Below are 16613 nucleotides of genomic sequence, written 5' to 3'. Positions count from 1 at the left end.
ATGAAGTTTATACATTTTACAGAAAGGGTGCAATGATTCTTTAAACAAAAAAAGAATGGTACTAGTGTCTAAAGGTTTGAGCCATCTTTCACCATTTTGGCACTGGCAAAGCCAGAAATTGGGTATCAAAAATGGTGGGCACAGCAAAAGCATCATGTGACTAAAACCTAGGAAACCTGTATTGATTGACAGTGTGACAGGAATATATATAAAATTTACATTTGAGTGTTTGAAGGTGTAAATGAATACTCTGCATGAAATGATTAATAACATTTATTTACAACACTTTCACATCTGCAGAGAAATATAAGGCAACAAAAACAGATATTTTAAATTCAATCACTCTAATCTGCTCTTCATCCATTGTCTGAAGGGACAGTAAGCGTTTCCTCCTTAAGCCAGACACACATCCAAACGTAATGCAGAGGAAAATCCTAGGAATCCTTAAAATCCTTGCATTGTTTCTTTTGAATTGCTGCAGAGAGCTGTGTGTCTACAAATACAGTCATGCTGTGAACGTGTTGAAGAAAAAAATTATCTATTGGCCAGTTGTAAAAAGCGCTATACAAATAAATTTGATTTGATTTGATTTGATTTGATTTATCTGCATGAATCAGGTTTGGTGTAAAACAGTGCTTTTATATGGAATGATGATGATGATAAAGTAATGTGAATTCACATTTTCACTTGGGAGTATTTTTTGTATCACGTTTTAGACCCAAAATCTTCTCAAAACTTTTTTAAAATCATTATTACTGTGAACAATGAGCACTTTCAACTAAGAACCTTATTCTGGGTGAAACCTATAGCTTTTTATGTATTGTAAGTTATTTTATTTTGAGTGCCCTTATGATGGAAAAGTCTAAAACACTTTTTTTTTGTAATTTTATTACATAAAAGACAGAAATTGTAATAAATTATTGTACGCTGAAAGGGCTCAATTTAAATCACACTTTTATTTTGCAAAGAATTTTGGAGAAAATCTCTTCCCTTGATATCCCTACCTGCCACACTCACATCAGTGAAGTTTTCCAGCCATGTCTCTCGTTTGCCCTCTAAATCCCCTTCTTTCTCAGAGCACAGCAAACAAGAGCAGCTGTTCAGAGTCAGCAAGATGTGGAAACTGTGCAGGAGGTCGAGCCAGGGCACGTTCATGTCCAAGTAGGCTGGGATCTCGGCCTGGAACATCAGAAGGAGCACCAGCAGGGCCAGGAAGAAGCTCCAGTTGCTGAGGAAAGAGAACACTGAGTGCCTCAGGTCCTCTTGACCCCTTTCGTCGTATTTATGGGTGTATGTGTAGAGAACGAGACCAGTCACTGCTACCAGCACCACTGTGGCCACCTGGCTGCTCTGGGAGCTGCCAATCAATATGCACTGTAGATGTTGAGGGTCGTCCCCTGTTACTGGGCTGAAATCGGCCCTCCAGAAGACGTAAAACATAGTCAGACTCCAAAGAAGTGCTGTTCCGCAGACGTAGATGAGTTTTCGGGTCCAGCTGACCTCCACGGTGGACTGTGTCCTGTAGATGTCAAGTCCTATAAGCAGAAATACAGGCCACTGCAGGACACTGTAGACAAATCCTGTAGCCTGGACCAGAAGGCACACATGGTACCTGGTGAAGTGCAAGTTTGAGATGTACAGGTCCTCCACGAGGAAAAGCTGTGTGACCAGCACATCCAGGATGGTGTCAATCAAAGCCAAAGAGATGCAGAAGAAACCACAGAAGCTGCGCACCACATGGGGCCACTGGATCAGAACCATGGCCCAGTCCAGCACAGCCTTCAGCCACAGCACCAGCAGCAGGGTGGGCAATGACACCTCCATCGGGAGACCTCAGGTCAGCTCTGGGGAACCAGCACACTGTCAGCATGTGGACACACCCAGCACAGAGAAAAAAAGCTCAAACCTGAGTGGAGAAGGTGTGTGAACAGGCCCAGCCTGGTTTGAATAAACGCTCAGATCCATTGCCAGCTCTCCTTCATGAACTGCACTGAACACATGCTCCAGCTCCGACCAGCAGGACACACCTTCCTCTGTAGAATGGAATGAAATGGAACCTGTTGGTGTGAGCCATGACCACAGCATCGCCAACAATGCCTGCCTTCTACTAATGCCATTTCCCCTCCCCACACAACACACACAACCTGTTGTCACAAACAACGATGTCTTTACTGTGCTATAGGAATGGACTAAATAAAGCAAACAGCACATTTGCATGATTCTATCAGGCTGGCAAATCCAGTTTCTCAGGCAGAACTAAAAGTTACAGTATGTATTAAACAGTGCAGTCTCTTCTTTTAGTCCTCATACAACATACTCATCTGTGCATGTTAACAACATTTTTCAGAATAAATAAGTCACATCAAGTGCTTTTCTGATCGTATTGACGATATGATTTTCCAAGCATATCAAGAAACTTACCTGAGCTTAAAGGACACTGACCCAAATGTACATTTCATTACAGGGTAAAACCAAATGAGATGCAGAAAACATTTTGTACTCTGAAATATGCATGAAATAATATTTAAAGAAACAGCAGTTTTTAAGAATCTGGCACTAATGACGCATTTTGTCTGCGTGTCAATACATTGTGATAAATACTAAGTATCATGAACCACTTCTGACTAATCACATGGCATTCTGAACAGTCATATGTTAATAGGCCTGTTTTGATAGCTATTATTGTTTGGATAATATTATTTTGGATTTTGTTTGGATTACATATTATTTTGTTTCAAACATAACCACAAAATAGCAATATTATTGTCATTTTAGGACAACTTTGTGAACTAAGAAAAAACACAATGGGCAAAAGAGAGGTCAGATATGAGACGAGGCTGAAGTTGGTTTGATATTCGCAGCTCCAGATTCGTTTGGCTCGATATTCGCAGCCTCGTATTCCCCGGCTGAAGTTGGTTTGATATTCGCAGCTCCAGATTCGTTTGGCTCGATATTCGCAGCCTCGTATTCCCCGGCTGAAGTTGGTTTGATATTCGCAGCTGCCGCTTCACTGAACCACCGTGAACTAAAGGGAGCGTTCACAAACACCCGCTGTTTATATTAAACACCTCACAGATCAACACTGAAGGAGATAGAATGAAGAAAAGCAGTACATCTGTTTATTAACAATGTAAATATACAATATCTTATTAAATGTAATTTTATATACACGACCTTTCATCACTTATTTTCTCCAGTTTTACTTACAACATGAATTGGCTTTTCTAGTGTAATTCATTCATTTCCTGAGTAAAAATATCTGAAATAGAGATTTAGCCTCCTACTTTCAAGAAAACCTGGCATTATCCTGTCCGGAGCTAATTGTATATTGTAAAATATTTATTTTAATTACTGAATTTATAATTATATATTATAATAAGTAATAAAAATATATATTTAATACAATTATATTTTAAAAGCCATTGCGCTCAAAAAATATGAGGCAGATGTTCAAGTGTGATTTTGAAGAACTTTTTCATGTTGGGCCAGAACAAATACACATGATCTGAAGAGTACTAGTCTTCTACTTTAAGGAAAACCTGGAATTAGCCTGGCCCAAGCTGATTTTATACTTTAAAATGAACTGGCAACATAGCATACCGATCCATAATGCACAAAAAAATTGAATATAAAGCTGATGTTCTAGTGTGATTTTGAAGGACTTTTTAATCTTGGGCCAGACCAAATACACATGATCTGAAGAGAACTAGTCTTCTACTTTAAGGAAAACCTGGAATTAGCCTGGCCCGAGCTGATTTTATACTTTAAAATGAACTGGCAACATGGTATAACGACCCATAATGCACATTTTTTTTATGTAAAGCTGATGTTCTAGTGTGATTTTGAAGGACTTTTTCATGTTGGGCCAGAACAAATACACATGATCTGAAGAGTACTAGTCTTCTACTTTAAGAAACACCTGGAATTAGCCTGGCCCGAGCTGATTTTATACTTTAAAATGAACTGGCAACATAGCATACCGATCCATAATGCACAAAAAAAAATGAATATAAAGCTGATGTTCTAGTGTGATTTTGAAGGACTTTTTAATCTTGGGCCAGAACAAATACACATGATCTGAAGAGAACTAGTCTTCTACTTTAAGGAAAACCTGGAATTAGCCTGGCCCAAGCTGATTTTATACTTTAAAATGAACTGGCAACATGGTATAATGAGCCATAATGCACAATGTTTTATGTAAAGCTGATGTTCCAGTGTGATTTTGAAGTACTTTTTCATCTTGGGCCAGACCAAATACACATGATCTGAAGAGAACTAGTCTTCTACTTTAATGAAAACCTGGAATTAGCCTGGCCCGAGCTGATTTTATACTTTAAAATGAACTGGCAACATGGCCTACCGATCCATAATGCACAAAAAAATTGAATATAAAGCTGATGTTCTAGTGTGATTTTGAAGGACTTTTTAATATTGGGCCAGAACAAATACACATGATCTGAAGAGAACTAGTCTTCTACTTTAAGGAAAACTTGGAATTAGCCTGGCCCGAGCTGATTTTATCCTTTAAAATTAATTGGCAACATGACATGAAAGCCATTTTGCACAGAAACAATGAATATAAAGCATTGATTTTGAGAATACCAGAACTCTTCATCTTACGTGTATTTGGTCTGAAAAAAAAGTCCAAAATCAATACTGGAATATCAGCTTTAAATAATATTTTTTTTGTGCTGCCATGTTGCCAATTAATTGTGCAGTCTAAAATCAGCTCGGGCCAGGCAAATCCCAAAATTTCCTTAAAGTAGAAGACTAGTACTATTTAGATCATGTGTATATGGTCTGGCCCAAGATGAAAAAGTCCTTCAAAATCACACTGGAACATCAGCTTTACATAAAAAAAATTGTGCTTTATGGATTGGTATGCCATATTGCCAGTTCATTTTAAAGTATAAAATCAGCTCGGGCCAGGCTAATTCCAGGTTTTTCTTAAAGTAGAAGACTAGTTCTCTTCAGATCATGTGTATTTGGTCTGGCCCAAGATGAAAAAGTTCTTCAAAATCACACTAGAACATCAGCTTTACATAAAACATTGTGCATTATGGCTCATTATACCATGTTGCCAGTTCATTTTAAAGTATAAAATCAGCTTGGGCCAGGCTATTTCCAGGCTTTCCTTAAAGTAGAAGACTAGTACTCTTTAGATCATGTGTGTTTGGTCTGGCCCAATATGAAAAAGTCCTTCAAAATCACTCTGGAACATCAGCTTTACATAAAAAAATTTGTGCATTATGGATCGGTATTCCATATTGCCAGTTCATTTTAAAGTATAAAATCAGCTCGGGCCAGGCTAATTCCAGGTTTTTCTTAAAGTAGAAGACTAGTACTCTTCAGATCATGTGTATTTGGTCTGGCCCAAGATTAAAAAGTCCTTCAAAATCACACTAGAACATCAGCTTTATATTCAATTTTTTTGTGCATTATGGATCGGTATGCTATGTTGCCAGTTCATTTTAAAGTATAAAATCAGCTTGGGCCAGGCTACTTCCAGGTTTTCCTTAAAGTAGAAGACTAGTACTCTTCAGATCATGTGTATTTGGTCTGGCCCAAGATTAAAAAGTCCTTCAAAATCACTCTGGAACATCAGCTTTACATAAAAAAATTTGTGCATTATGGATCGGTATTCCATATTGCCAGTTCATTTTAAAGTATAAAATCAGCTCGGGCCAGGCTAATTCCAGGTTTTCCTTAAAGTAGAAGACTAGTACTCTTCAGATCATGTGTATTTGGTCTGGCCCAAGATTAAAAAGTCCTTCAAAATCACACTAGAACATCAGCTTTATATTCAATTTTTTTGTGCATTATGGATCGGTATGCTATGTTGCCAGTTCATTTTAAAGTATAAAATCAGCTCGGGCCAGGCTAATTCCAGGTTTTTCTTAAAGTAGAAGACTAGTACTCTTCAGATCATGTGTATTTGGTCTGGCCCAAGATTAAAAAGTCCTTCAAAATCACTCTGGAACATCAGCTTTACATAAAAAAAAATGTGCATTATGGGTCGTTATACCATGTTGCCAGTTCATTTTAAAGTATAAAATCAGCTCGGGCCAGGCTAATTCCAGGTTTTTCTTAAAGTAGAAGACTAGTACTCTTCAGATCATGTGTATTTGGTCTGGCCCAAGATGAAAAAGTCCTTCAAAATCACACTAGAACATCAGCTTTACATAAAAAAAAATGTGCATTATGGGTCGTTATACCATGTTGCCAGTTCATTTTAAAGTATAAAATCAGCTCGGGCCAGGCTAATTCCAAGTTTTCCTTAAAGTAGAAGACTAGTACTCTTCAGATCATGTGTATTTGTTCTGGCCCAACATGAAAAAGTTCTTCAAAATCACACTTGAACATCTGCCTCATATTTTTTGAGCGCAATGGCTTTTAAAATATAATTTTATTAAATATATATTTTTATTACTTATTATAATATATAATTATAAATTCAGTAATTAAAATAAATATTTTACAATATACAATTAGCTCCGGACAGGATAATGCCAGGTTTTCTTGAAAGTAGGAGGCTAAATCTCTATTTCAGATATTTTTTACTCAGGAAATGAATGAATGGGCGCCGAGTGGTCCAGCGGTCTAAAGCGCTGCCACTATGAGCAGGAGGTCGCCGGTTCGAACCCCAGCTCATGCAGCTTTGCCATCAAGCTGCCGGCGTCAGAGGGAGCAAAATTGGCCCTGCTCCCTCTGGGTGGGTAGATGGCGCTCTCTCCCCACATCACTCCTACGGGGATGTCTGCAGCACGGGGCGTCTGTGAGCTGATGTACTGGAGCCGAGCCGCTGCGCTTTCCTCCAAGCGCGCTGGCTGCTCGGTAATGCTGCATCAGCAGCAGCTCGAAAAGAAGCGGTGGCTGACTTCACATGTATCGGAGGAAGCATGTGCTAGTCTTCACCCTCCTGGTGTGTTGAGGTATCACTAGTGATAGGGGGAGTCCTAATGAATGGGTTGGGTAATTGGCCGTGTAAATTGGGGAGAAAATGGGAAAAAATTAGAAATAAAATTATAAAAAAAAAAGGAAATGAATGAATTACACTAGAAAAGCCAATTCATGTTGTAAGTAAAACTGGAGAAAATAAGTGATGAAAGGTCGTGTATATAAAATTACATTTAATAAGATATTGTATATTTACATTGTTAATAAACAGATGTACTGCTTTTCTTCATTCTATCTCCTTCAGTGTTGATCTGTGAGGTGTTTAATATAAACAGCGGGTGTTTGTGAACGCTCCCTTTAGTTCACGGTGGTTCAGTGAAGCGGCAGCTGCGAATATCAAACCAACTTCAGCCGGGGAATACGAGGCTGCGAATATCGAGCCAAACGAATCTGGAGCTGCGAATATCAAACCAACTTCAGCCTCGTAGATATGAGTGAGATCAGGTCTAATTTTTGTATGATATGTTGATAATGAGATTATTATGACGGTAGGTTATTTATTTATTTGGGATTCTTTAATTAAAATATCATCAATGTCCAGTAAAAGCAAATATCTCCATTTTTTATTTTTAGTTTATTACATTATTTGAAATCATAGACTGTCCTTTACACTTTGTCAAACTTTATTGATGAACAGACCAATAAAAATTCTCAAAAAAGACCTGAAAAAAGATCTCTCTCGCGCGCGCGTCCATCGTATGTAACGTACCATGTTTATTATTATATTCATCTCAGTTTCTCCTCCACCACAAAATGTATGAGCTTCTAAACCATCTCACATTTACCTCTCTTACTCGCTCCCGCGTCTCCTCTGGGCACGCGATCTATGTCATGCGCGCTCTCATATTTAATCTCTACTATAGATCATTCCTTGCGATCCCCTCTCTCTCTTGCTATCTATCTCTCTCTCTCTCTCTCTCTCTCTCTCTAATACACCCACAACCACAAGTACAACCATCCATACAAACACAAAATCCAAACTAAAAAACATAGGACATAATTAGGAATTATTCAATGCACCAAACGTCTCCCTTTCTTAGCATGTATATCTCACCAAGCCACATTTTTCCTTTCAATGTTCCTGTTTTTATTTCCCTTCTTTTTTTTCTCTCTCTCTCCTCTATCTGCCTTCAACTCTATTTAACCCTTCCTGTATTTTTTCTCATTATCAACCTCTCTCTTGCTACTATCATATACCCCAGATCTCACAGATGTATCTCTGCCCATATACACAGCACAACACACTACACGAACAAACCATACCATTGATAAACACTAAAAATCAAGGCTTCATAACATGTCTTCACTCAAGTTTGTAACCTGGAACATTCGTGGTATAGGCACACAGAGTAAACAGACAAAGGTATTACACCATCTCACTACACTGAAAGCAGATATCTGTCTACTACAAGAAACTCATCTATCTGAAACAAATCATCACAAACTAAAATCACTACACTATAATCATGTATTCTCAGCCTACTATAATTCTAAACAAAGAGGCGTATCCATTCTTATACATAAAAAAATCCCCTACACACATAACACCACACTATCAGACCCAGAAGGAAGATATATTATAATAGACATTAACATCAGTAACACCCCCTTAACAATTGCAAGCATATACGGACCAAATACTGATGACCCATCTTTTTTCCATAAGCTCTTCAACCAGATATCCAACATCTCTGATTCCACAATTATAATTGGAGGTGACTTCAATACAGTAATCAACCCAGACTTAGATAGACTTACCAGTACACACAACACACGTCAATGGCAATCCTCAGACACCATTAAACAATACATGGCAGACCTAGGGCTCAGTGATGGTTGGCGCCTCAAAAACCCAGCCTCCAAGGAATTCTCTTTTCACTCACCAGTTCACCACTCTCACTCCCGCATTGACTTCTTCCTAACCAGCAATTCTCAGAAAAGAGTGGGCATCCTTCCTGAAAATAAATGACTCTCCAGAAACCCCCCCGACTCTACTATGGGAAACTGGGAAAGCTGTATTACGAGGCAAAATCATCTCATACTCCGCTTACAAGAAAAAGAAAGATACAAAAAACGAGACCAACCTACAACGGAAAATTAAGGAACTATCTAATGAAATAATAAAAAACCCAACAGAAAAAAATAAGAAGGAGCTGAGCGAATGTAAATCACAATATAATGAACTCATAAACAAGAAGACTCAGTTTCTAATACAACAACTCAGGTATGAACATTTTGAACACAATAACAAGTCTGGAAAATTCTTAGCTAACCAAGTAAAACACAATAAAGAAAAAACAAAAATCCCAGCAATCAAAGACGAGGTCGGAAAAATTAGACAAACACCAGAAGAAATAAATCAAATATTTAGAAACTTCTATAAATCTCTATACTCATCAGACCATGAACCAGACCTTGCAGATATCCACAATTTTCTCAATAACATAAAGCTACCAAAATTAACTGAAGAACAAAAAAGCATATTAGAAAAACCGTTAACATCAAAAGAACTCCATAATGCACTCTGTCAAATGTCTAATAATAAAGCACCTGGACCAGATGGCTTTCCCACTGAATTCTATAAACACTTCTGGACAATACTCTCTCCAATATTCAGTAGATTGATCACGGAAATAAAACACAAAAAGAGATTATCAACAGAAATGAATACGGCAACAATTTCACTTCATCTCAAAGCTAATAAAGATCCCACCTTACCCTCCAGTTACCGCCCACTATCACTCATCAACACAGACACAAAGATCATAAGTAAGGCCCTAGCCACCAGATTGGAAAAAGTTATCCCATCACTTATACATCCTGATCAGACCGGCTTCATTAAAGGAAGACACTCCACTACCAACATGCGCAGACTACTCAATCTGATACACCACACAACACTCCATCAACTAGAGACAGCAATAGTTACATTAGACGCAGAGAAAGCCTTTGATAAAGTCAATTGGAAATTCCTCTTCACTACTTTACATAAATTAGGTTTCGGAGAATCATTTATCGACTGGATTAAAACACTTTACACTTCACCCAAGGCCACAGTCAATACTAATGGACTAATATCACAGAATTTCACTTTGCACAGAGGTACCAGGCAAGGATGCCCCCTCTCCCCCCTCCTATTCTCAATTTTCATAGAACCACTAGCAGCAGCTTTACGACAAAGCCCAAATATCAGAGGGATCCGGACCAACACCACAGAACACAAAATCAGCCTGTATGCAGACGATATTCTATTGTTCCTACAAAACCCACTCTCTTCAATTCCTCAAACTATACAAATAATTGAAAAATTCTCCAAAATTTCAGATTACTCCATTAACTGGACCAAATCCACCATTCTACCATTTAATATGAACCTATCAGATACAGTAACTCAGTCTCTACCTATCCCTATGTGCATGCAACACATCACATACCTAGGCATCAAAGTTTCCACCAAGCTATCCGAGCTCCACACACTTAACTTCAGTCCACTACTCACAACTGTAAATAATGACCTCCAACGCTGGATGAACCTCCCACTATCCCTTTCTGGCAGAATATCCACTATCAAAATGACAGTTTTACCAAAAATAAACTACCTCTTCTCAATGATCCCCATCCAACCCCCACCTACCTGGTTCAGAACTTTAGACTCAATCATCTCCAAATTTTACTGGAAAAACAAATCACCTAGAATTAAGTTAACAACATTACAAAAACATAGAACTCAGGGAGGACTTGAAGCACCTAATTTTCAACAATACTTCTCTGCAAATCAATTACAGTATATAATTAAATGGATACAACCAAATCATACAGATGAAACATGGAAAGAGATAGAACAAACAATGAGTAATGAAATACAAATCTCAGACTTACCATTTATCAGCACAACACTCAAACGCCACCCCTGTTTCAAAAACCCAATGATAGCATCAACTCTTACAGCTTGGTGGAAGCTGCACAAGAGCACTAACACCCCCCTCACACCCACCAAATACTCACCCATATGGCACAACCCTGACTTCCCTGCCACTAACAAAACATCAAAATTACACAAATGGAAAGAAAAAGGTATTACACACTTACATCACATCCTTATGAACAATAACCTGGTAACAATGGCACACCTAAAACAGAAATACGGCATTGAGAGCAATCAATTTCTAGAATACCTACAACTTAGATCAGTACTAAACTCAAGAATTAAGAATAAAGTAACGCTAGAATTATCTCCACCATTCTCAGAATTTCTCAATATATCCCCATCAAACAAAACCCTATCTAAAATTTACAGGTTTTTATCTCAGTTAGATCAAACAATCTCTGTACCAACAACGAAATGGGAAGAAGATCTCCTAATTACTCTCACTGCTGATTTCTGGACTAACATTCTTAAAAACACATTTAGCATGACTAACAATACTAACCTCCACCTTATACAATATAAAGTTATCCACAGAGTTCACTACACTAGACAAAAACTACATAAAATGGGATTAATAGACTCTGAAATCTGTACACACTGTTCATTAAACACCGCAGACAATTACATGCACTCTCTATGGTACTGTCCACCTGTCAAACACTTCTGGCAATTGATTGTAAACCACCTAACGCCACTATTGAAACAGCCCACCCCCCCATCCCCATCACTCTGTCTGCTAGGAGACACTTCAAACACAAATCTAAACCAGGAGGAAACCAGGGCACTTTTGGTGGCGCTAACCATCGCCAAAAAAACCATCCTAACAAACTGGAAATCAAGAGGAAACATCACAATCAATCACTGGGAAAACTCACTCAAAGAACATATAGAAATGGAACAAATATCAGCATCTACTAAAAACAGAACTCAAGAACACATGAACACATGGACAGCACTAAACAACCTTTTACATCAGTGACTTCATCAGCTCTCACACACAGATCACTCATACACCACTAACACACACAGATCACTCATACACCACTAACACAGCCATTTTGAACAATAACCATCCCGTAAATCTAAAACCTATAGCCGAATGTTCCTGTACCCTCTCACACACACAATCACACACACAGGGCAGATACTATCTCTCTACTATCTCTCTCTCTCTCTCTCTCTAACTATTTTCTCTTCTCTCTATCTAATCCCACATAACATCAAACAAGGGAAAAATATATATATATGTATGTGTATATATCTTCATTATCTATTTCTCTATTCTTTCTTTTCTGTAAATATTTAGATTTTTTTTTTCTTCTCTCTCTTTCCCTCTCCTGTTTCTCTTATGGTTTACAAATGGTTTTGTTTGCTTCAATTATTATTATTATTATTATTATTATTATTATTATTATTATTATTACTACATTTTTTTTTCTCTTCCTCATCCTCCCCCCTTTTTTTTCCCCACTACTCCCCACTTTTTTCTTAATTTAGTTTTTATTTTTGATTCCATTTTTTTTCTTTATTTTTTTCTTTTTTTTCTTGTCTTCTTGTCACAATGCTCACACTACCTAAAACTTTGTATAAACTTTTAATAAACAATAAAGTAAAATTGGTCCTCCGAAGAGGGGGGGTGGTGGCGGGCAAAAAAAAAAAAAAAAAAAAGACCTGAAATTATTTTTCTTTACATTGACTTCCATTGAAAGTTAAGGAGGTTTTATCACGCTCCTGTAAAGTTGCTGTTTTGGAGATACAGGTTTTTCATTAAAAAGTGATGATATATATGGATCTGGTGTATGGATATGGACAGAATTAAATTGCAGATATATGTTACTATGATTTGTACTAGAAAAAAAGTGAAAATGACATTACAGATATGTGAGTAATATAAATGTATCTGATATTATAGTTAACTATAGTTAACTCTACATAGCTAATATGTGAGATTATAGTTTTTATTAATAAAACCTTCATTGCAGAGGTCATGAACTTGAGTTAGGACTCGTATTACTGGTGTTTTGTTTAGGATAAAATGGTTTGTATTGCATCATCTGCACAGACACACTTCTGAACATTCTAATACACAACTACTGTTTACTTGCTGAATTTAACAGATAATTGAAAAGAAAATTGTAAACGTGTGACATATAGACAGCTAATGGCACATTTCATATTGTGGCGTCTGTGTGTGTGTGTGTGTGTGCCCGCCTCTGTGTGCCTGTGTGTGAGTGGATGTCAGGTGTGGGGCCTCCCTTTTAGGTGGGGTTATGCAGAGTGGTGGGCACCACTCTGAATCTACCATCCGGTAGATTCCTAGTTGGTTTAGTGACATTAGGGCTGTTTAGGCTGTGTGAGCAGTTGGGTTTCGCTCTCCTAGCTTTGTTAAAGGCTATAAGTGAGTGACAAGCCTGTTAATAAAGAGCTGTTGAGTACTCGCAAATGAGTCTCACGAGTCCTCCTTCCTCTTCCACGCCACAATATGCTGTATTTTAGTATTTTCCAGTATGTTAAACTCAGAAGTCAATATTGATCACATTAATGACAGCCCACTGGGTCATGTCACTCAAAATGATGAATTTTGGTTAAAGTGCGGGAACTTTCCCAGTCTTGTGTCTTAGGATCACGCTATAGTTTAGCATTTTTTGTAGCTAAACCTGCGAGTTCCTGCCAGTCATAAGTGAGTTTTGTTTTTCCTGTCACATAAGCAAATAAGCAGTTCTCTAAGACAGGCTTCTTTGTGCTTAAATGATCTTATCTACGCCTCCAGTTCCACTGATATTCCGTTTCTTAATAACAGCATGCACTGTTGAATCTTTGAGATGAAAACATTTGGTTTCCTTGTACAGTTTTCCCCTGCCTTGTTGACATCAGATACTTTCTTTTTCAGTCCTGTTACAGTTTTTGTTTGATACTACATATATTTGTAAGTGACAAAAGTGTGTAAACCTTTGATTTCAGTACCTGGTTTCACCTCTTTGTGCACAGCACTTCTACTGGATTAGCGTCAGGACTTGATCATTCCTAAAGACTTGCTTTCTTAGCTTCTGTTTTCACTTACAGATATGTAATATTGAATCACTTTCTTAATCAACAAATAAAGTTTGTTTGATCTACTTCTAAGGCTGGGGTTAGTTTTAAGTCAAATATAGGTTAGAATTATTCAGAAACACATACATAAACAGAGCACCAAAGGAAGGAAATTTGTTTTTGGTAGATTTTGGTAGATTAATTTATTTGTTGTAACAATGCTTCTTGGCAATAAATCTTATACCGTTGAAAATTCTGTTTATTTCCCTTTTAAATGGTCAGCGTATTTTGCTGTTGATATTGTCACTTGTTGTAAGCTTCTGATACCCTCAGGTCCTGATTGGCATCTGATTGGCAGCACCTGTGAGCATGGGCTCTGCTACAGTGGTGTGTTAATTCATTAATGTGCTGTATGTTATCATGCATAATATTGATAAACACATTACATTAGTAATTTTGCATTTACATGTTCCTTTCTGATTTTTTTCTACTAATATTCCCTCATTTATGATCAAATAAACATGGGCGCTTACCCTGACAACACCAACAGAGCCGCTGCTGAAGTCCACAGGCGATGACAGTACTGAGCCCACATCTCTGTGACTCTGGAATTTATAGCATGGGGTTTTCAGAAACTAAAAAAGACACCTAACCAGTTCAGCAGCAGAAACCGGGACTCCTGAGCTCCACATGTTCAGCTCTGTACAAACACTGCACAGTATTGAGCCGCAGCGGGACAGTATGGAAGCCCATTCCCACCACCTATAAAAATCTAAATAATCCAGCACATTTTTATTATTATTATTATTATTATTATTATTATTATTATTATTATTATTATTATTATTATTATTAAGTAAACTGCTATCTCAATATTTTGACATACTAAGCCATTATTTTGAGATAGTAATTCTTTTCGAGATAGTATCTCATTATTTTGAGACAACGTCTCATTATTTTGAGATATTAAGTCATTATTTTGAGATACTATCTCATCTTGAAAAGGAAAATATAAGACCCGGTACTCCAGATTTTTCTGGTTTCACGGGCTACTTAAGCTTAGTATAGTTAATCTAGTTTAAGGTCTAAAGTAGTAAGAAGTGCCAGAGCCACAGATTTAAACCAGCAGTTTTAGGCCAGTGGTGTTTTAAGTCAATATTTAACCCAGGAAAAATAAAAAAAAGCCAATAAACTTGCAAAACTTCTACAAATCTACAATCTCTAAAATTAGGACAAACAATTTAATTCCCAATTCCTCCTAAATATAAAGAAATACATTTTAAAATCATAAACAATATATACCCCTCCAATGAGTTCATGAGAGAGAGATTTAAATTAGATGTATGAAATTGTGGCTTTTGTAATACAGAAGTGGAAACAAGTGAATCTGTTTTATGAGAGTGTGAAAGTTTTGTCTTCAAAATCCAAAAGTCCTTCAAAACACTTGCTTCGGTTTTCTGAGTGATTGTTATACTGGTGAACACTTAAATACTTTTAGGAGGTATTCTGATTAATTAGGACAAAAAAACTTTAGGGGTAAATAATACACATATTAGATGTTTGTGTGTTGATAGTCTAATGGTCTATGTAGACATATCACTCAATTACTCTAGAATTAAACCACAACAACACATTAAAACAAAAAAATACTTACATTTACTAACAACATCAATCAACAGAAACTGACGTAAGCAGAAAAACAGAAAATTAAATCATTGTGATACTTGTAACTTGTGCCACACCGCTTGTGTATCAGCACGGAAATCCCTTTTTTGACTGAAACATTATTGCAATCGCAGCGGAAATCGTTGTCCTACTGCGCATGCTATAGCACTGCTGGCGTGAATCTGCGGCTCTGCAGATAGATATTATTATAGATATTAAAAGTAGCAGCGGGGTTATCTTACTGGCTCCAATCAAAACACGGATCTAAACTGCGTCCGGATTATCTCTCTCTAACAGAAATAGTGCATACTATATGGTGGGTGTGTCGGTCATGTTGTAGTGCTGTTCGAAATCTCAACTGCCCGTTTTATCCCATATATAGATCACTATGGACACCCATAATGTATCACAGAATGTAGTATACAGGTGATGTAGACTAAAATGTCCAGTGTATACTGTGGTAATGTGTAATGTGTATGTGTAAACGGTTATGGGCTCATTCAGTTCCTCCAGAAGGAGGAAACAAAGATATCAATTGTTTCATTATATTTGTTCCCAGGGCTTAGAAGAATGTGCATAGGTTTTAGGAGGACTTCCTACGGTAGTCCCACAAGTGACCCAACCCGTTCCTCACACTGAAGCTCACAGTTAAAACACGTTCAAACAGGCAGAACCTAAGGTGTGAGATGTTTACTTTACTTAATGACATCACATTTCTGAGTGTATAACAGGTTTGGTTGAAACACTGCAGGGATTATAAACATACAGAGCAATTATAGACACCAACAGCCAGTGTTAACTGTGGGTTGCTGATTAAATGTTATTTTGCTTGTTTTAGAATTCCTTTTTAGGTCAGGGCTTTGGCTGGGCCGGTCAAGAATGGTCACAGATATGTTCCAAAGCCACTCATTTGTCCTAAGCTGTGTGCTTAGGGTCATTGTCTTGTTTGGAAGATAAACATTTAACTTTGAAGTCTGAGGTCCAGAGCACTCTGGAAGAGGTTTTCTTCCAGGATATCTCTGTACATGGCCGC

The 16613-nt window shown here is 37.5% G+C and overlaps 1 protein-coding gene across 1 annotated transcript; it reads right to left on the bottom strand.

Moving 5' to 3' along the window:
* Positions 1–258: 258 nt before the first annotated feature.
* On the bottom strand, positions 259–14553 carry gpr160 (G protein-coupled receptor 160). Its single transcript, XM_007234361.4, has 2 exons — positions 14449–14553; positions 259–2033 (listed from the first exon to the last, which is right to left on the bottom strand). Exon 2 carries the CDS (start codon positions 1822–1824, stop codon positions 943–945), a length of 882 nt encoding a protein of 293 aa, XP_007234423.2. The 5' UTR covers positions 1825–2033; positions 14449–14553; the 3' UTR covers positions 259–942.
* Between the last annotated feature and the right edge of the window lie 2060 nt (positions 14554–16613).

This window comes from Astyanax mexicanus, chromosome 8, assembly GCF_023375975.1.
Source record: "Astyanax mexicanus isolate ESR-SI-001 chromosome 8, AstMex3_surface, whole genome shotgun sequence".
Lineage (NCBI taxonomy): Eukaryota > Metazoa > Chordata > Actinopteri > Characiformes > Acestrorhamphidae > Astyanax > Astyanax mexicanus.
The sequence above is the reverse complement of the archived record's forward strand: the minus strand, read 5'-3'. Positions and strand labels throughout refer to the sequence as shown.